Source organism: Canis lupus, chromosome 27, assembly GCF_048164855.1.
Source record: "Canis lupus baileyi chromosome 27, mCanLup2.hap1, whole genome shotgun sequence".
NCBI classification, from domain to species: Eukaryota; Metazoa; Chordata; class Mammalia; order Carnivora; family Canidae; genus Canis; species Canis lupus.
Genome location: NC_132864.1, coordinates 23,091,141 through 23,112,322, shown reverse-complemented (window position 1 = coordinate 23,112,322; position 21,182 = coordinate 23,091,141). Strand labels below are relative to the sequence as shown.

At 52.8% G+C, this 21,182-nt stretch overlaps 1 protein-coding gene across 2 annotated transcripts in view; it reads right to left on the bottom strand.

Annotated features, from left to right (window-relative positions):
• The window catches only part of ACADS (acyl-CoA dehydrogenase short chain), a 36,874-nt gene extending 15,902 nt beyond the window's left edge, over positions 1-20,972 (bottom strand). The window contains exons 1-10 of one of the 2 annotated variants that reach the window (XM_072802824.1): positions 20,846-20,972; positions 19,415-19,578; positions 10,900-11,049; positions 10,529-10,640; positions 9,925-10,076; positions 9,493-9,663; positions 9,285-9,422; positions 9,026-9,121; positions 8,758-8,814; positions 7,753-8,635 (exon numbers count right to left, since the gene is read on the bottom strand). In XM_072802824.1, coding sequence (XP_072658925.1) covers positions 8,483-8,635; positions 8,758-8,814; positions 9,026-9,121; positions 9,285-9,422; positions 9,493-9,663; positions 9,925-10,076; positions 10,529-10,640; positions 10,900-11,049; positions 19,415-19,578; positions 20,846-20,891 — 1,239 coding nt within the window. In that variant the 5' untranslated portion in view covers positions 20,892-20,972 and the 3' untranslated portion in view covers positions 7,753-8,482. Of the gene's footprint in view, positions 1-7,752; positions 8,636-8,757; positions 8,815-9,025; positions 9,122-9,284; positions 9,423-9,492; positions 9,664-9,924; positions 10,077-10,528; positions 10,641-10,899; positions 11,050-19,414; positions 19,579-20,845 lie in introns of those variants that run through there. The other variant, XM_072802825.1, reaches the window with a different exon arrangement.
• Positions 20,973-21,182: the final 210 nt, after the last annotated feature.

Here is a 21,182-nt window from a genome sequence, read left to right as displayed (position 1 = left end):
AGATGACTTCTGGTTTTTCACAAGATGCTGAACTGGGGTAGGCTGCTGGCCCCTCCTCAGCCAAACTCTAAGCACCACGGACATTGAAGGCAAACATACAGCATTAAGGAAGGAACTCAAGTGAAGATTGCCAGAAAATTCACAGGAGTGACAGTGGTTGACACCAGATGTAGAGGGAACCACAGCAGCCCAGAGCAGAGTCAGGAGGCACAACAGATGTGACAGGGGTCCTAGGACGATCTGGATTCCAGTGATTCACTAGAAGGACTTGGCCAATCTGATATCAGGTTACATCACAGCTAAGGTTTCTTAAGCAAAGAATACAATATGGAGGCAGCAGGAGACAGCTATGCATAGGTAAAGGCCAGAGCGGTCACGAGCAGACCTTCTGCAAGGGTTGCACAGATTTTTTTTTTTTTTTTTTTTTGAGAGAGAGAGAGCATGAGTGTGGAGTGGGGGTGAGGGGACAGAGAGGGAGAAGCAGACTCCCCGATGAACAGGGAGCCAGACATGGGGCTTAATCCCAGGACCCTGGGATCAGGACCTGAGCTGAAGGCAAATGCTACACTGACTGAGCCACTCAGGACCCCCAGGTTGGTTGGTTTGTTTGTTTTTCAGATGAACTTATTTTCAGACCAAACATACTTAATATAAAAGCCCTTTAATATGCAAACTATAATCACAACAGCATCCACAGAGCTGTAAGGGAATGGGGTGTGGCAGGAAGTCTGGGTCCCTCCTGCCTCCCTTGCCTGCAGTCACTCTGTGGCCCTTGAGAGCCTGAGGCCTTAGCAGATCAAGGCAGCCAGAGGCTGAGAGGTCCTAATGCCACCCCTGAGAAAGGCTGAGAAAGGCTGAGCAGAGCCAGGCCCCTCGGACATGTCATCTCCCCACTGTGGCACCCTCTGGGGAAAGCTAGATCCAGTCAGGAGGTAAGGGGTGGGGGGAGTTTAAGGGTTCGCTGTGACTGACAGGAGAGTCAACCATCGTTCCTCCGCATCCCATGGACTGTCCCCTAGGGAACAGAGTCCTCCAGGGGCCCTCTGTGTAGCACAGAGATGTGAGAGGGCTCTGCCCAGGGAAAGCCACTCAGGTCCTGGAACCCGAGCTCTTAGAAGAGGTTCACATAAGCACATTCTTGCTACGTGACTAGCTGTGGTAACTCCAAAACAGATTCCAGATGCACAACGTAAGCCCGACTGTTTATGTTAAATATTCTAACATCTGATAATCTGCAACATCATACCCCAAGACTCAGTGATTGTAGAGTACATAGTTATCTCAGTCACGATGTGCCACCCAAGAATGTTGCAAAATTAGAGACAGATAAAGACAAAGGCTCATTGATGCCATACAATGCAAATGACAAAAAACCCACCTCCAAGGGGTGACTGAGTGGCTCGGGGAAGCATCCAGACTCTTGATCTCAGCTCGGGTCTTGATCTCAGGGTCATGAGTTCAAGCCCCCCCTCCCATCTCCAAGCACCTTATGGTTTAACGTAAGAACCTCAAAGATAAAAAGAAAAACAATGGAAAGGCTCCTACTAGAGATAAAGGGCAGATAATTTACACTCAGAGGAGAAAAACATAGGGTCAGACTTTTAAAGCATGACACCAGAAGCAAGAAGATATTCTGAGCTCTCAGAACAGTCTCTATACAAAAGACCTCAATGAATCAAATCTTGGATTAAAGTCCTTCAAGAAGAATATAAATAGATCCAGGAGAGCGTGGAGATGCACGGAAATTAGAGTAAGAAAACACTGTGGTCGTTCACAGTGACTGGGAGGGAGGGAAGGAAGGGAAAGTCTCCAACAAACCTGAACCAAAACACGGGAAGCAAATTGGGGGGGGGGGGGGTTGGACAGAAGAGAAAGGAGGAGATCAGACAATGAGAGAATGCTCAAGTTCTTTCCCTGTCTTAGGAAAGGATGTAGATATAAGTTAAATAAATTGGTAGGAAAAATTAAACATAACTATTGGTCTAAGTTACCTCAGTCGGCAGAAGAATAAAACTAGAAAGCATGAATTTTAAAACTAAGAAAATTCAATGTCTGCAATCAAAGGCAGAGACAGAGAAAAATGAAGCCAAAATAAAATGGAGAGGGGAAAATATAAAATAGCAGAAGTAGATCCAAATATGAAATAATAACAGATATAAATGGGTTAAACTCATCAAGCAAAATTGAGACTCAGATTTGGTTAAGGGGAAAGGAAGGAGGTGGAGAGAGGAGGTCCAATAATGTTTTTCCAGGGAGACATGCTTCAACAGCAAGATAAGGCCAAAAAAACAAAAACAAAAACAAAACAAAACCGAAATTTTATATATTAGGAAAATATGAACCAAAAAACACAAGGGTTCCTCAAAAAGATAAACACAGTTACCATATGACCCAGCATTCTGGAATATGCAGAAGTGAAAACATAGGTTCACACAAAAACTTGTACTTGAATGTCCCCAGCAGCATTATTTGTAAGAGCCAAAACAACAAAGAAACAACCCAAATGAGTAAATGAAAGATTATTTAGCCATAAAAAGGATTGAAATACTGACACAGGATGCAACATGGACAAACCTACAACACAACACTTCCTGAGTGCAAGAAGCCAGACACAAAAGGCCACATTTGTGTGATTCTGTTTATAGAACATAACCAGAATCAGTAAGTCTACAGACATGGTCACCAGAGGCTCTGGGGTGGGAGGTAGGAAGGAATGGGGAGAAGCTGCCTAACATGTTGGGGGGTGGCTTCGGAGTAAAGCTAGCAGAGACATCATGGATCAGAAGAAGGCACCTGCAAGGTCTAAAGCCAGCAGGGATTACTCCTATCTAGACTATAATGATCTTCCAACAACGGAAAAGAGAAAAATAGGAAGGAAAAACGGATCACGGATGCGCAAAAGAAATTCACAGACAATAGGAAAATGACCAATTAATAGCTGAAAATATGCTCAAGCTCCCTTAAAAACTGCAAAATCAAGTCACATTTTCCAATTGTCAGATGGTTACAAGTTAGATGCCTGATAATCTTTTAAAGGTTATTTATTTACTTATGGAAGTAATCTCTACACCCAACATGGGCCTCAAACTCATGACCCCAAGATTACGAGTAGCACACTCCTCCGACTGAGTCAGGCAGGTGCCCCAGACACCTGGGAATTTCTAGCATTGGGAAGATGTGGGGAAACAGGTACCGCCCCGTGTGCTGGACAGTGGAAGAGGAGACCAACCAGGCAGGATGGGGGCAAAACCATACAACTGGATGTTCAGATTTGTTACAAAGAATGAACTGTCCAAATATACTGACCCAAAGAAATGTGAAGTGATGTAAATGAAATAATGTGTGGAGTATTCATCTCACAGGGGGGCAGAGAGGAGGGGACACATGAGATGTGTGTCCTAGATGCCCAGGAAAAGGTCTGGAGGGGAACACCCGAACTATTCCCCAGAAGGGACTGTCACTTTTTACCACAAAATATGTATTTGAAATGTTTGCAGAAGACAAAACTTCTAAAACAAATTTCTTTTAAAGAATAGACATTAAAATGCAAAACCATTTTTTTTTAAAGATTTTGTTTATTTAGAGACAGCACGAGTGGGGGGAGGGGCAAAGGAGAGAGAGAGAGAGAGAGAGAGAATTGCAAGCGGACTCCACACTGAGCACAGAGCCCGATGTGGGGCTTGATCTCATGATCCTGAGATCATGACCTGAGCCAAAAATCAAAAGTCTGATGTTCAGCCAACCGAACCACCCATGTTCCCCTGCAAAACCATTTTTTAAAAGTGGAAGCCACGCCCTGTATGAGCCTTTCTGCAACTATACAGCTGATAAATGATTAGCATCTGATATATCACCCATGAGACAATTACAAATCAACAAGGGAAGGAGTGAACAAAGGACATGACTGGCCATTCACAGCAAAAACCACAATGGGCATTAAACACGTGAAAAAGATATGCAATAATAACCAAGGAAATGCAAGTTAAAATGACAATCAGGTTAAAGAAAAGATGTTAAGTTGGTGGTACCAGGGGATGGATGTGTTCCTGCCCTGCTGGAAGGCTACATACTGATCCAGCTGCTGTGGAAGGCAGCCTGGCAATATCTGGTAAGGCTGAAGAAACAAACAGTGCAAAGCTCAGCAAAGATCACTTCTACTTACATACCTCAAAGTTATCATCTGTGAATAAGGAGACACATTCCAGAATGTTCTCTGCACCACAGCTTGTGTCTGTGGAAAAACTGAAAACTTCCTAAGTATATTTATACAATTGGACATCATGCAGCAATCAAAATAAATGAACTAGAGTTAATGTATCAAAGTGGAAAAAAGATTGTTTTTTTTTTTTTTAAAAAGTGACTTAGGGATCATGAAGTAAATCCCAATACATTTCAGAGAATTTAAATAATCAGAAAATGTTCTGAGATCACAATGCAATTAAGGCAAAAATCAATACCAATGGGAACGGAGTTTGCTTTTGGGATGACGAAATTGTTCTGGGATGAGATAGTGCAGATGGTTACACACACTGTATATGTGCTAAATGCCAGAGTTGTACATTTTTTAAGAAAATGGTAAATTTTACATTATGTGTATTTTACAATTAAAAAAATCAATAACAAAAATTACCAAGGAAAATCCCATGTTAATAAAATAGTACTCTTCTCAATAACTGATAAGTCAAAGGAGAAGGTGCAATGGAACTCAGAATACTGAAATAATGAAAATACAACATATCGAGTTTTAGGAAGTGAAGCTAAAGCTATGCCTAGAGAGAATTGTATAACTTTCATTTATTAGAAAAAAGACTGAAAAATCCATGAACATTCAGCCCAGGAAGCTGGAAAAAGAACAGCATATTGAATCTAAAAATAGTAGAAGGAAACAAAGTGTCAAACAAGATAAAATTTAAAAACACACCACCACTATGGTCGACTAATCTTTGAAAAAGCAGAAAGAATATCCAACAGAAAAGAGACAGTCTCTTCAGCAAATGGTGCTGGGGAAATTGGACATCCACATGCAGAAGAAGGAAACTGGACCATTCTCTTATTCCACACACAAAGATAAACTCAAAATGGATGAAAGACCTAAATGTGAGACAGGAATCTATCAAAATCCTACAGGAGAACACAGGCAGCAATCTTTATCACCTCGGCCACAGCAACTTCCTCCAAAGGAAGACACATCTCCAAAGGCAAGGGAAACAAGAGCAAAAATGAACCATTGGGACTTCAAGATAAAAAGCTTCTGCACAGCAAAGGAAACAGTCGACAAAACCAAAAGACAGCAGACACAATGGGAGAAGATATCTGCAAACATCTTATCAGATAAAGGGCTAGTACCCAAATCTATAAAGACTGTATCGACTGTATCAAACTCAACACCCAAAACGAATAATCCAATCAAGAAATGGGCAGAAGACACAGACATTTCTCCAGAGAAGACATACACATGGCCAACAGACACATGAAAAAATGCTCCACATCACTCGGCATCAGGGAAACACAAACCAACTTTTTTTTTTAATTTTTTATTTATTTATGATAGTCACACACACAGAGAGAGAGAGAGAGAGGCAGAGACACAGGCAGAGGGAGAAGCAGGCTCCATGCACCGGGAGCCCGACGTGGGATTCAATCCTGGGTCTCCAGGATCGCGCCCTGGGCCAAAGGCAGGCGCCAAACCGCTGCGCCACCCAGGGATCCCGGAAACACAAATCAAAACCACAATGAGATACCACCTCATGGGCAGCCCAGGTGGCTCAGCGGTTTAGCGCCGCCTTTCACCCAGGGTGTGATCCTGGAGACCCGGGATCGAGTCCCACATCAGGCTGCCAGTGTGGAGCCTGCTTCTCCCTCTGCCTGTGTCTCTGCCTCTCTCTCTGTGTCTCTCATGAATAAAATAAATAAAATCTTTAAAAAAAAGAAAGAAAGAAAGAGATACCACCTCACACCAGTGAGAATGGGGAAAATTAACCACACAGGGAATGACAGATGTCGGTGAGGATGTGGAGAAAGGGGAACCCTTTTACGCTGTTGGTGGGAATGCAGCCGCTCTGGAAAACAGTGTGGAGTTTCCTCAAAAAGTTGAAAATAGAGCTACCCTATGACCCAGCAATTACGCTACTGGGTATTTACCCCAAATATAAAATACAGTGATCTGGGGGATCTCTGGGTGGCTCAGCGGTTTAGCCCCTACCTTCGGCCCAGGGCGTGATCCTGGAGTCCCAGGATCGAGTCCCACATCGGGCTCCCTGCATGGAGCCCGCTTCTCCCTCTGCCTGTGTCTCCGCCTCTCTCTCACACATCTCTGTGTTTCTCATGAACAAATAAATAAAATCTTAAAAAATAAATAAATAAAAATAAAATAAAATGCAGTGATCTGAAGGGGCACCTGCACCCCAGTGTTTATAGTAGCAATGCCCACAACAGCCAAACTTGTGGGAAGAGCCCAGATGTCCGTCAACAGATAGGTAAAGAAGACGTGAGCCCGGCAGGGCGGCCCACTGGAAGCCCAGCTCTGAGCCCAGCCTCCCCCCACCCCCGCACGCTAGGCTAAGGGCCCAGACCGCATGGACCACTTGCCGTCCCCGCTTCTCTGCTGGGCCAGGGCGCCGGTGCTCCGTGGCTGACAGGGTCACCGAGCCACCTGAACACCCCACCCTCCGATGGCTGCTCGCAGGGTCAGTGACTTGGGCGGGGGCAGACTCCTCCGCCTCCCAGGTGCAGAGGTCAAACTGGGGTGAAGCTCCGAATCCCACCCCGCGCCCCGCACCTCCCGCTTGCACCCGAGCCCAGGGACGCCACAGCGGCGGGTCCGGGACCCCGCAGAGGGTGCGCTGGGAGCAGGGCGGGGCGCACAACCCCCGGACGTCCGCCTGCCCCCGGGGCTGGGGAGCGCGGGGAGCAGCCGCCTGCGGCCGCGGGTGCAACCTGCTGGCGGGACGCTGCACCTGGCGCCGGCCCCGCGGCCTGTGGGCGCCACCCCGCCGCGCTGGGAGACCCCACCTCCACGCCTCCACGCACCGGCGAGCCCCTGGGGGGGGACGCGGAGCCGGGTCAAGGGGTCCGAGGCAGGACCCCATGCTAGGCGCGCGGCTCCAGGTCGGCCACCCCGTGATGGGAGCTCCAAATGGGTCCCTTCGCGTCCCCACGCCTCCCCACTCCGGGAGGGCTGACCCGGGCTCCCCTGAAGAAACCTCTGCTCCGTTTCTCTTCCCGCTGCCCCAGCGCACGGAGTGGCAGTCGTTAAAAGCTGGGCTCCCGCTCCAGGGGCACCAGACCCCCGTCCCCAGCAGGTTCTGCGGCCGCTGGGAGCAGCCAGGTAGCACGCAGAGGATGCTGCGGTGCCCCATGTCCACAGCCGGGCTTTCAGGCCTGTCCCTTGAGTGTCCCTGTCCCCCCACCCTGTCCCCTCCCCACCTGTGCGGCACCCTCCCTTCCTCCTACTCAGGGCCTAGACCCACCGTGCACAGTCCGCGGGACAAGGCCCTCTGGCCTAGAGGCCCAGACCTGCCCTCCCTGCGCAGCATCGCTGTCCCAGACCCTCAGCCAGCCCAGGGACCCAGGTGGTACCTTCCTGAAGCAGGTCAACCCTGCTGGAGCTCTCCCTGGCAGATGAATGCCCCTGCAGTCAGCCTTACACACACGCATGCACACACACACACTCAGAGATGGCAGCTGTCCGAGAGCTCACTAGCAGACGGACCATCTCCCCTTCCCAGCAGCGCTCAGGCAAGGACAGACCACCCAGGCACAGGTACGCTTTATTACTGTTTCCACAACTGATTGTCCTGAAGGAGGATTCAAACCCCTTCCCGCTCATTTATAAGTTATAAAGAACAGGCTTATGGGGTTCCAGGTGCTTCACGATGAGCCAGGCACACAGCTTTCCCAAGGCAGCCCTGGGAGCCAGAGGAAACACAACCTCTGCTACTCTGAGCCCTGGCATTTCGGCACCCACCCCATTCCTCCTCCTGACCCCTGACCTCAGGGAAGAGCAGATGCTGCCAAGAGCCTGTCCCACCTGAGTCTCCCCACCTGGGTCTCCCGCTGAGCAAGGAAAGGGGGGGGGTCCCAAGGTGGTAATTCAGCCCTTCCCAAGGCCCCGCCTCCAGGAGGCCAGGTCCACTCTGATGAAGAAAAGAAGGCACAGGTGTGAAGAGGAAGCAGCGTCTAAAAACGGAGCTGAAGATAGGGATCATCCGAGTAGGTCTCCTTCCCTCACCTTTCCTTTCTCTCAGGCTTAGCCTGGGCAGTCTGGTCTGGGGTGCGTGGAGGTGAGGGCAGCAGAAGAGTCCACACCAGAGGGCTGGGCCCTGGGCGGTCCTGGCAAGAAGAGGCACAGCCCCCCCAGCTGGGCACCCCGCAGCATTCCTGAGCGTCAGGGTGAAGGCCTCCTGGCTCCTGCCCCCGTTTCCCACTGTCCTCAGGCCAGCCTGGCCCCCATGTGCGGTGCTCCTTAGCCCTTCCTCGGGGCTCAGTTCCGGTAACTCTTGAGCAGGTGCCCGGCAATCACCAGCCTCTGGATCTCACTGGTGCCTTCATAAATCTCGGTGATGCGCGCATCGCGATAGTGCCGCTCGGCCGGCATCTCTGTCACGTAACCCATGCCACCCAGGATCTGGATGGCCTACCAGGGAAAGCAGGCGGCGGGAGGGAAAAGCTGCGTCAGGGGCGGGACCGGCCACACTGAGGGACCAGGGGTAGGGGGCTCGTCGCCCAGGCACCCCTTCCTGCGCTGGAGACACTCACCTGGTGGCTGATGGCAGTTGCAGCTTCTGACGCAGCCAGCTTGGCCATTGCTGCTTCCTAAACATGGGGGCGGTGGGGTCAGAAACTTTACTCTGGGGAGGAGACCCCAGCACATGGCCCTCAGCAGGGGTGGGCCTGGGGAGCCTCCCCCTGCAGTAATAACCCCACAGGCCCAAGGAACTGGAAGCCCACCCAGACGTGTCCCTCGGCGCACCAAGGCTGTGGGCCATGCCTACATGCCCTAGGGAGACCCCTTCCCCACAGGCACCTTGGTGAAAGGCTGCTTCTTATCCTTCAGCATGGCTGCACGCCAGGTCAGCAGCCGGGCACTCTCCAGCGCCAGGGCCATGTCCGCCAACTTGAACTGCAACAAGCCAGCCCCACCGTGGCAGTCAGTGGCTGCCCCTCCCTCCGAGGACAGGAGGCAGGAGGAGCAGAGCGTGGGAGCCGGTTAAAGCTCACCTGGAGCCGGAAAGAAAAGCCAAGCTGCCCTCCCTCCAGCATCCCGGCTAGGCTCCGCTCCTTACCTGGATGCTCTGGAGCTTGGTGAGGGGCGCCCCAAAGGCCCTGCGATTCTCGGCGTAGTTGACAGCACAATCAAGAGCGGCCTGGGCGATGCCCAGGGCCTGTGCGGCAATGCCAATGCGCCCCATGTCCAGGGTTTGCTGTGGGGAAGGCCCTGGTCAGTGGCTGGCCAGCGTGGCCCCATGGTCCGGGCCCCGGTGCCAGGCTCACCATGGCGATCTTGAAGCCCATGCCCGGCTCCCCCAGCAGGCTGTCCTTGGGGATGCGACAGTCCTCAAAGATGAGGTTGGCTGTGGATGAGGCCCGGATACCCAGCTTGTCTTCCTTCTTCCCCAGCGTGAGCCCAGATGTCGGCATGGGGACCAGGAAGGCACTGATGCCCTGAAATGCCCAGAGGCAGGCAATGAGGTTCTGAGACCGGCCTCGGCCACACCCCCTACTCCAGCGCCCCAGGCTCAAACCAGCCCCTAAACGCTCCTCTCTCGGACCTCGCCCCGGGGCGCCCTCTGCTGGCCCCTCGGGGGAAGGCGCGGACTCCCGCTCAGGCACCGCGGGCGGGAGGGGAAGGGGCGGCCCCAAGGTGCGGGACAGCAGGAGCAGCCCGCCCAGAGGTCCCACCAGCCCCCTCCCCGGGGTCCCCACCTTGTTCTGCAAGGACCTGTCCGTGCTGGCAAAGACCACGGCGGCGGAAGCCTCCCAGGAATTGGTGATCCAGGCCTTGGTGCCGTTCAGGATCCACGCGTCACCATCTGCTTGGGCGGTGGTGGAGGCGGCTCCCGCGTCGCTGCCGTTCCCTGCCCCACACACAGATTCAGGATCCACTGCCCTCCGCAACCCCCCTCCAAGGGGACCTGGCCTCGCCCCAGCTCCAGGAGGAAGATCCCTGACCTGGCCTCCAAAGAATCCCAGTGCTGGCTCCCAGGAGAAAGCCACACCAGCCCCCAGAGCTGTGGAAAGGAGCCCAAGGGCATGAACGTGGGGGAGGGGGCACAGCAGGGCATCTGCACACTGAAGGAACCCCAGAGCCAGGCATCCCTCCTGGCCCAGCTGGGGCGACTGTGTCCTCATAGGCCGATTCCACGCAGCCAGAGCTCAGCCCCACTGCCTGCACCGAAGGCCTGTGCCCTTTCCTCTCATGGCCCCGCTCCTGCCTCTGACCTGGGGCAACCCAGGTCCGACTCGTGTCTATCACCCTGATTCCAGGCAAGGGGACGGGGGCCAACCACTCACTGTCCCACCCTGGTACCTGGTTCACTGAGTGCAAAGCAGCCAATTTTGTCGCCACTGGTAAAAGGGGTGATCCACTGTTGCTTCTGCTCCTTGGAGCCGAACTTCAGGATAGGCCCCAAGTAGAGGGACTATAGGGGTGGGGGCAGCAGGGGAAGGTGGTCAGAGGCCTTCAAGTCCAGGTTCACCTGACTGCCTGGGGACCCCACTCCAAGACCTGTTCTCCCCAGGGCCCCACCTGAAAGGACCGAGCCCAGAGCTGGTCGGGGGCTGGGGGCCAAAGTGTGGCTGTGCCCAGGATGCCGGGAAGACACAGCCAGAGTGCTCACCTGCCCACAGGGAGCCTCCCTCCCACCTGTGTGTCCCAGGGGCCCAGGAGGGGGGACTCACGTTGTTGACACTCATGATGACTCCTGTTGAGGCGCAGCCCCGGCTGATCTCCTCCATGGCAATGGCGTAGGCCAGGTAATCCAGGCCGGCGCCGCTGAACTCCTCAGGCACATCCATGGCCAAAAGCCCAAGCTCACCCATCTTCTTCACCTGGCCGAAGGAAGGAAGTCACGGCAAGGGCAGTTGGGGGCCAGTGCTCACCTCCCCCGATTCCAAACCCTCCGTCCTGCTCCTGAGCCGGCGCCTGCAGAAACTCAGGCCATGTGGCCCCCTCCCCCTCCCCACGATCCCTGATCCACCGCTCCTTTGGTTAAGCCGAAGACCCAGCCTGAGCTGAGGTCTGCATGATAGCACTGTGCACTCAAGCTGTTCTTGCCCCCACATCCCCACTGGCTCACCTGTGTGTCCTCAGCCAGAACCAGTGAGCACGCAGAAGGCACAGGAAAGCTCCCCTTTGGGGGCTTCCCAAGGTAAGGAGAAGGTCAGCACAGTGCCATACTCACCTCTCAGCTCTAGCACATACCCCTGCCTCCCCACCACCGGGCCTTTGCACATGCTGTTTCCGGTCACTAATGCCCTTCAAATCCCAGTGCAAGCCTCACTTCTTGCAGCTGCTATCTCTGTCCTCAAACCACATGCTCTCTAACGCAGGGCTCATGCAGCTGAAGTTCACACCTATTATTCTGCCAATTTGGGTTGGGGTCCTGCTCCTTGACCACAAAGGGGGGAGCTGGTTTTTGCTCACTGCGTTATTCCCGCTGCCTGAAGGCTAAGAGCTTGGAGTTTCTGCTTTGGAACCACAATGACAGTAATGGTCATCCACCAAGTGCCTACTGTGGGCCCAACCCCACCTGAGGCTCTCCGGAGCTCACACACGGGGAGTATGTGCTCGGGGCCAGCGCTCATGAGCACTGTGGCCAACCGCACCCCGGTAGTGGCTCCAGGGTCTCCTCCATAAGCCTGCCTTCTGGGGACCAATGCAGACCACACTGGGCTTCGAAAGGAAGTGACAAAAATGGAGGGCCCAGGGCAGCCCGGGTGGCTCAGCGGTTTGGCGCCACCTTCAGCCCAGGGTGTGATCCTGGAGACCTGGGATCGAGTCCCATGTCAGGCTCCCATGTCCTCCCTGCATGGAGCCTGCTTCTCCCTCTGCCTGTGTCTCTGCCTCTCTCTCTCCTGTGTTTCTCATGAATAAATAAATAAAATCTTTAAAATAAATTAAAAAATAAATAAATAAAATAAAATAAAATAAAATAAAATAAAATAAAATGGAGGGCCCAGGGCGAGGGTGGGGGTGGGGGTGGGGGTGGGGGTGGGGGTGGGGGTGGGGGGGCAGGGGAGGAGGAGCAGCATGGCTTTCATGAGTCCCCCCCCCCGTGTCATTCTGATTCCTGTGCCCATGTCCTTACCCTATTTTGACTTCAAAGAAGCAAACGTAAGAATGTCTGTGATATGTTCTCATTTTTCTATAATGAATGTTACCTCTGAGATTGTGTTATACTCCCTCCCCAAGTAGCAGCCGTGTCACAGAACCATTGAAGTTTGGAGACAATATGTCCAGGATGCTGAGCACAGCACCAGGCACAAGTGGGACGATGGGTGAATGCGCTCACCGTCCCGAGGTGGCTGACAAGCTGTCACCTGGACAGCTTGGGATGAGGGCCGCTTCCATAATGATGTGCCTTCCCCTCTAGGAAATTCTCACCTGATGCTGCCTTGAACTGTTCCCATGGGAACCCCTCCTGTAAGCCTCTGCACCTGGGGTGGCCTCATGCCCCTCAGCGTCTCCAGAAAGCACAGGGGAGGCGGGGGTGGGGGTGGGCAGACACTTCTTGTCCACCCGAGTGGCACAAACTGCTGAACCCATAGGCACTGACAGCACTCCACGGCCACCAGGCAGACATGGGGACCACTGCAGGTGAGATTAAGTTAAGGATCAGGAGATGGGGATCACCCTGGATTATTCACGGGGTCCTGGCAAGAGGAGAGGTGACGATGAAAGCAGGGGTCCAAGTGACCCAAAGGGGGGCTGGAAGGGGGTCAGGAGCCGGTGCTGGAAGGGCGAGGACACGCACCCTTCTCCAGAGCTGCCAGTGCACTGAGTTCAGCCCAGTGGGACCCAGGTGGATTTCCAACCTTTAGGAACTGTCAGATTGTAACTGGGTGTCATTTTAAGCCACTAGTCTGTGGTCGTTTGTCACAATAGCAAAAAGAAACCAACAGATGGTGATAAAAGGGACTTAGATGGGGCACCTGGGGGGCTTGGTTGGCTGAGCATCCTATTCTTGATTTCGGGGGGGGGGGTCATGATCTCAGGGTCGTGGGATCGGGCCCGGCGCTGGGCATGGATTCATGGATTCCCCCAACCCCCACCCATCCCCGTCCCCACCACCATGTTCCCTCTCTAAAAAGAAAAAAAAGACTAAGAGGTACTCCAGCTGTGTCATTTTGAGAATCTCTTAAAAAAAACAAACATTCTGTGGGGACCATACGCCTACAGCCAGAGGACCCGGGCCTGCTCAGTTACTGCACCACTGCAGCAGGCAGGAAGCACCCAGGGTGCAAGAGAGCAGTCTACACTGCACTGCATCTCAATCCATGTGGGGATTCACAGGGCCCTGTGCCAGTACGAGCGCAACCTTAAGACAGAAACAGAAACCGTCAGACCCATACTGTAAGGCAACCAACACACCCAGGCCGGGGGGATCCGGCATTTGGTCAGGGAGTGCAGAGCTGGGTCGGGAGCCAGGGCCACACTCTACCAGGTGCTGGAAACGCGCAGGCCTCGGCAGGTACCTCGCCGGAAGGCTCTCTCTGGCCTACCAGCCAACTGCCCCACACTACTAGCGCCACCCAACCTCCTCTTCATCCCAGAGCCCTACAGATCCAGCCCTGGAATAAAGGACAGATTAGTCCAGCACCCCTCGACTCCACTTCATCCCAAGAAACAAAAAGGGAACCCAAATTCCCGAGGGGGAGGGGTTGTGGGCAGAATGAGGGGGACCTGCCTTCCTTCTGCAGGTGGGGGAGCTCCCAGAGAGGTGACACTTTGGGCCACAAGGAAGCCAAGGCTCCAGGCGCTCTGCCCTAGCAGGCACCTCCTCCCATGGGCTATCCTGCCAGTTCTCAGGACAGCCGTGACCAGTCTCCCCTCAAGTCTCACCCAGGTCCCATCCTCCCTGCTACCTGCTCTGTTTGCTTAAAAGGCCTCCAGCTCCAGCACCTTTGAAAATAGCTCCCCTACCCCTGGCCCAAACCAGGGCCTTACACAATCCAGCTCACCCAATTTCATCAGCGATGCCTGGCTTTGCTGTTTCCAACCTTTCTACTCAGAAACAGGTCACCAGATCCCTGGCAAGATGCTACAGCCAGCCCACAGGAACGTTCCAGGAAAAACACAGAGGCAGAAGCAATGCTGGTGGTGACACACGCTTGCCCAAAGTGTCCTCTGGGGAAAGATGTGGGCAGCGGGGGAGGGAGAGCCAGCATGGACTCACTGGGAAATGACAACTGAAAAGAGAAAGAAACTGGGACAAGATGCGAAGTAGCAAAAACAGGGGCACCTGAGTGGCTCAGTGGTTGAGTGTCTGCCTTTGACTCAGGCTGTGATCCCAGGGTGCTGGGATCAAGTCCCGCATCAGGCTCCCCGCAGGGAGCCTGCTTCTCCCTCTGCCTATGTCTCTGCCTCTCTCTGTGTCTCTCATGAATAAATAAAATCTTAAAAAAAATAAAGAAAGAAAGAAAGCGGAAACAAAGAACGTGTGTGTCTGGCGGTAGAGATGGTTTCTGAGAGCACAGATGGCCGCTGGCTCCAGCAGACAGACTTGGGCTTCAGACCCAGCTCCAGGGGAACGTCCTGGAGCTGCTCGCATGGCCACTTGAGGTCCCTTGTGTCTGTGAGCCAGGAACCCAGGCTCACATCCCAGAAAGAGGCTCCATCACCGACGAGGCCCAGCCCAGCAGTCTCCAAGCTCCCAAGAGAAAATGCGAGAAAAAGTAAGCCCCCAAGCCCCCTTTCCTGGCTGTGACACAGTGAGCCTGCAGCACCAGCAGCCTTCATCTCTGGGAAATGTTTAGCAGGCATTTCATACAGAAACAACACCACAGGGTGCCTTGAGAGCTTACATTTTCACAGAATCAAATTTACCCTGAGTTTGCATTTGCTCAACAGAACCAAAACTAACTTCCTTGAAAGAATCAAAGCTCTTAACTTGCTGGAGTTATCGCTGCTTATTCAAGGGAAAGAAGCCCCGTGTGCTGCCTCCTCTGGTGTCCGCCGGTGGCTGGTGGGTGCTACATGCTGGGCCACTCCGGACATGCAGGGTCACCTCACCATCCCATTCAATTCAGCAACCATCTGTTGAATGTTGGGCACCTCCTCAGAGCAAGGTGTCATGTGGACAGAGATGTGCGGGTGTGAACAGGAAGCTGACTATTCTTGACGGCATGCAGTGACATGCTGAGCACGACACAGGTGGTGAACGGGATGCTCCTGGGACACAGGGATGCTCCTGGGACACAGATCGACGAACTTGCTTGGGACAAGTGGGAGGGGGCATTCAGGACACATTTCCAGGGTGGAATTAACTAGGGCAGCCCTGGTGGCTCAGTGGTTTAGTGCCACCTTCAGTCCAGGATGTGAATTTGGAGACCTGGGATCGAGTCCCATGTCAGGCTCCTTGCATGGAGCTTGCTTCTCCCTCTGCCTCTCTCTGTGTCTCTCATGAATAAATAAATAAAATATTTTTTTAAAAAAGGAATTAACTAGACTCAGTGGATAAGAGGAAGAAGAAAACGGGGTATGGTTCTAGAAGTTTCTTTTTTGTTTGTTTGTTTGTTTGTTTTTTTTGGTTCTAGAAGTTTCTATGTGGCTAACTAGGTCAGCAAAGCAGCATCACCAGAGAGAGGACATGAGGAAGAGCAGGTCTCAAACCTGGGCTGGTAAAGTTATTCAATAAACAGTCACTGAGTGAAGGAGAAGAAATGGGGCTGTTTTTTGCTTTGTTTTGAAAGTAGGCTCCACACCCAACGTGCGGCTTGAACTCACGACCCTGAGATCAAGAGTCGCATGCTCTACCAACTGAGCCAGCTGGCCGGGGGACTGTTTTAGACAATAAATATACAGCCCCCACGTGCTGGAAGCCTGGTGAGTCCATAATCAGTTGAAACACCATTTTACATCTTATTTCCCTTTATAATAAAAGAACATTGTAAATTTTTCTTTCTTTCTCTCTCCTTTCTTTTTGGTTTAGGATACAGGAAAATTGAAGCTCAATTTAGGTTCCCAAACCAGCCAAGCGAACAGAAACTGGCACTAGCCCTTCTACCTAATTCTTGGCCTGCCTCCCTCAATTCTTCTCCCCTTGAACCTTCCCCCATAAACCCACTTTTTTGGGGGGTGGGCAAAAAATTCTTCAGGAAAAAAAATATTAGAAATTACTAAGCACTCACTCTAAGCCAGATTGGGGCTCAGGAGTCTACCTGGCCCCTCCCACTCCACCTGTGTGGCTGTTAAGCAAGAAACTTAACCTCTGGCTTCAGATTCTTCATCTAAAAACTGAAAAGAGGGCAGCTCCGGTGGCGCAGCGGTTTAGCGTCGCCTGCAGCCCGGGGTGTGATCCTGGAGACCCAGGATCGAGTCCCACATCGGGCTTCCTGCATGGAGCCTGCTTCTCCCTCTGCCTGTGTCTCTGCCTCTATCACGCTCTCTCTGAATGAATAAATAAATAAATCTTTAAAAAAAATAAAATAAAATAAAAACTGAAAAGAATTTAAGTAACTACCTCAGAGTGTTGTGTGGAAAATGTGACATATAAGCAACTGGAAGTCAGTAATCCCCAAATGAGTCATCCCTGTTCTTATCACCATTTTATTTGGAAACGTTAGTTGATACTATTATTTTGAATTTCACAACCTGCATATAATGTGTACATCTACTTCTCTGATCTCTCTGCCCATGTAAGCCCTGGATTCCCTTCTAGACCTGGAAACGGAGCACCATCCAGAGTAACAGAGCCAGGGATAGACGCACAGATCCAGCGGGCTTCAATCTTGGGAATCTTCAAGGGAAGCAAGCCTTGATTAACCTCCGTACCCCATTAGCCACCCAGACAAGAGTCCCGTTCATGTGGGATGGTGGCAAGATCAGAAGATGCAGCACAAATTCTCCCTAACTCTACAGCCCCAAGGGCAATTCAGTGACTGGGCCTCCGTTGGAAAAACAAAAGCAGTACTCGGGATACTGAATGACATCACAGATGTGAAAACACCTGCCAGCGTAACCCCAGACAGAGATGCTATGGGGACTCTGAGCTACGGCCCTGAATTCGGCGAGTCCTCCTGAGCCAGCCCTCCTGCCACCCCACGGCCATGGGCCTCCTCTCTCCATACCTCATCTGCCACGATTCCGGAGGGGTGGCTTGCAAATCCCCTGGCCCCATGAAACACAGGAGGAGATTATAGAGCAGGAGGACTAATTCAGAGGAGCTTGGGGAAAAGTCTGTTTCTACTGCCAGCTGTCTTGCCCAGAGTAAATCTGTGTCTGTCATATTAGTAAGATTTTGAGGGAATATAACAGGAAAAGCAAATTATGCCGTCTGTCTTTGGGCAGGAGAAGCCCCAGCACACAGCCACATCTCAGGACAACTGTTCTGAGGGCAGCACCTCTAAACTCTTCCTGCCCTTTGCTTATTTCCAACCTATCTCCTCAAAGAGAGGAGTTTGTTCACATCTACATGAATGGTACTGAAAGCTGAAGGGAGAGTGCCAGATGAGGTCCCTGAGAGCAGTGTGTGTGGGTGCGCAGGGCAGAAGGGTAGTTTAGGTCCTCAACAGCAGTATTCCCAACCAGAACAGGGCTTCCTTGCTTGCCAGCTGGGCTCCAAGAACAACTGCGTGGAGGGCGGAGGGAGAAGGGATCTGGAGCCAGCCAGACTTGGGACATGAATTCTAGTGCATAGATCAGTACTCCTGGAAAATCACTTAACCTCTCTCTGCCTCAAATTTCTTGACTGTAATAAAAATGACACCGGTGTTGATAACTATCATTTCTCCAGGACAAGGAGGCACCAGAATTTTTTTTTAAGATTTTACTTATTTATTTATTCATGAGAGACACACAGAGAGAGAGAGAGAAAGAGAGAGAGAGGCAGAGACATAGGCAGAGGGAGAAACAGGCTCCATGCAGGGAGCCCCATGTGGGACTTGATCCCAGGACTCCAGGATTACGCCCTGGGCTGAAGGTGGCGCTAAACCGCTGAGCCACCAGGGCTGCCCAAGGCTCCAGAATTTGACATATACTACCTCACCTAAATCTTGCAAGCATTCTAGAAGCAAAATGGGGTCAGATTTGCAGGTGAAGATGTCCTCAGGGCTAGAAGGGCTGACAAGTGGCAAATAACACCTGAAGGCAAATAACACGCAACAAATTTCCATGCCCAGAGCGCCACTCACCCACTTCATCTTGAGTTCCCTGCATATTGCCACAGCCCAGGCACAGTACCCAAGATGCTGTGAACAGCACAGTATTTTCTAAGCTGGAAAAGTAGCCCCAGAGCTCAGGAGATATGAAATGGCAACCAGAACGCTTGACTTCCTTAGGATGAAAAACAGGCTAGGAAAAAAAGCCAGAAAGGTTTACTCTTCCACAAGTTCTTTACTGAACAAATAATCTATTGGATATTTATACCATGTGCCACAGGGCTTGCCAGGCCCCAAGGATAGAGCAGGAACATCTTAAACATGAAATTACAGGGTGCCTGGGTGCCTCAGTCAGTTAAGCGTTGGCCTTTGGCTAGGGTCATGATCCTGGAATTCTGGGACCAAGCCCCTCATTGGGGATCCCTGCTCATCTGGGAGCCTGCTTCTCCCTCTTCCTCTGCCCCTCCCCCCTGCTCATGCACTCACACTCTCACACTCCCTTCCTCAAATAATTAAAATCTTTTTTAAATTATTATTATAAATAAATAAATAAATAACCATGAAATTACAGATGTCAGCTGATGTCAAGAGATGAACACAAAGGCTCAAGAAAGAAAGAGCATACTCACTGGGACCTCAGGGTCCAGCAGAAGAGCTGGGCCCCAGCCCTCACTCTGCAACTCATTAGCTCCATGACCTGGGTCATATTATTTAACTCCCCCTAGTCAATGTGAGTTTACCAACTATACAAAAGGGTCTATAATTCTAGTACCCTCACCTCCCAGGTTTACTGTGAGATGCAGATGGCCTTGCACACGGTAAGCATCCTGCAAGCACTGACTATAACTACTAGCACAATGTCTGGCCTGCAGGAAGCATGACACCCATCTACCACCGTTACTGTTATTCTAGGAGTTAAATCTGCACGGTAGGCCTCATGCTGGATGAAAGATACCTCCAGAGCATTTTCTGGGTTCCAGGACCTGCCCGGGAGTTCCTGGTTTGGAATCTCAGTACCTCTGGCTATCACTGTCACTGCATATCCAGGAGCAGCTGGCAGACCACTATCGGGGGCTGCTGAAGTTGGAACTCTCACCTGGGCCTTCGGGAAGCGATGCTCCTTGTCTACCTGGGCTGCAATGGGAACCAGCTCCTTTTCAGCAAATTCCCGGCATGTCTGACGCAGCATCTGGTGTGTCTCAGGCAGTTCCACAGACTGGTAGACAGTATGGAACTGACGCCAGTCCCGAGGACGCAGAGCTGCCCGCAAGAACAGGTGTTAGAGGAAGGCGAATGCAGAAGGTCCTGCTGCATGATCACCATCATAACAGACTGAGTGGGCCTTCCCCAGGCATGATCCGAAACATTTCCAGTTGTTGCTATGGAGTGAATAGAGGCCAGGAATACTGCCTAACACTCTACAATGTCCAGGACAGACTCCACAACAAAGAATTATTGGCCCAAAATGCCAATAGCACTGCTGTTTAGAAACCCACCAACTGAATGCTTACTCCACTTGCTGTGCACTTTGCACACAACTATCCCACTCAATCTTCAGTATGACACCATATTAAGACCACAGTTTTGGGATCCCTGGGTGGCGCAGCGGTTTGGCGCCTGCCTTTGGCCTAGGGCGCGATCCTGGAGACCCAGGATCGAATCCCACATCGGGCTCCCAGTGCATGGAGCCTGCTTCTCCCTCTGCCTGTGTCTCTGCCTCTCTCTCTCTCTCTCTCTCTCTCTCTGTGACTATCATAAATAAAAAAAAAAAAAAAAAAAAGACCAAAAAAAAAAAATTAAAAAAAAAAAAAAAGACCAAGGATCTTAAGTTCAAGGATCTTAAGTTCACTGAGCCTCCGTTCCTAGAAAATGTGGAGGCCAGCAGTATTCAGCTCCTTAGGGTTCGAGGGTTAAAGAGATGCTGACTGCGCACTCAGCACAGGGCCTCGCAGAGACAGCCCTCCGTGGGGGTCCCCCTACTGCTGTCCTGCAGGCAAAGGAAGCCCTGGCCACATGTGTCACTGCTGCTACAGTGGGAGAGAAGTACGCTGGAAACGTGCAATACGAAATCATCCACAAGCCCTGACATTCACTGAGCGCCATTTGACAGGCGCCGGGCGGAGTGTTTCACACAGCCCACTCCGGCGATCTCCTCCCGGTGACTCCGTGAGGATAGTGACGCGTCGCTGGGACCACTTTACACACAGGCCAAATGAGGCCGGCCGGCCGAGCGTCTCGCCCAAGGTCACGGACCCTGAGTCCGGGTGCAGCTCCAGGCCTGGCTCGGGAGGAGGGGCGCCCCAAGTCCTCAGCAGGCGGCTGCCGAGCGAGGGCGGGGATCCGGGCGGGACCCGGGGACGCGCACGCGCCAGCAGCGGCCCAAGTGGGCCAAAGGCCGCGCGCGTGCCCGGAGGGGGTGCAGCCGGCCCCCCGCCGGCGCCGCAGGGGAGGGCCCGGCCGCCGGGACTCGCGCCCGCTGGCCCGCCCGGGCCGCCGCCCCGCTGTGCGGCAGCGGGAGCGCACTCACCTCGGCGGCTGGGGCCCCAGGCCCGAGCGAGCAGCGCGGCGGCCATGGACGCGGACAGGGCGCGGGGCTTCCCCTCGCCGACCTCGCGCGGTGAGCGCACGGGTTCCGGGCCGGGGGCGGGGCGGAGGCGGGGGAGGGGCGGGGCCCGGGCGGGGCGGGGCCGGGGCGGGGGAGGGGCGGGGCCGGGGCGGGGCCGGGGCGGCCCTCAGGCCCTCTAGCCCCGGGGCGGGCTCCTCCCGGCCCCCCTCCCTGCCGGGAGCGCGGGCTACGCTCTCTGTTCGCCGCGTCTCCGCGGTCGGTTCTCCAAACCCTCGGACCGTGGCCCGTCTCGCCTGAA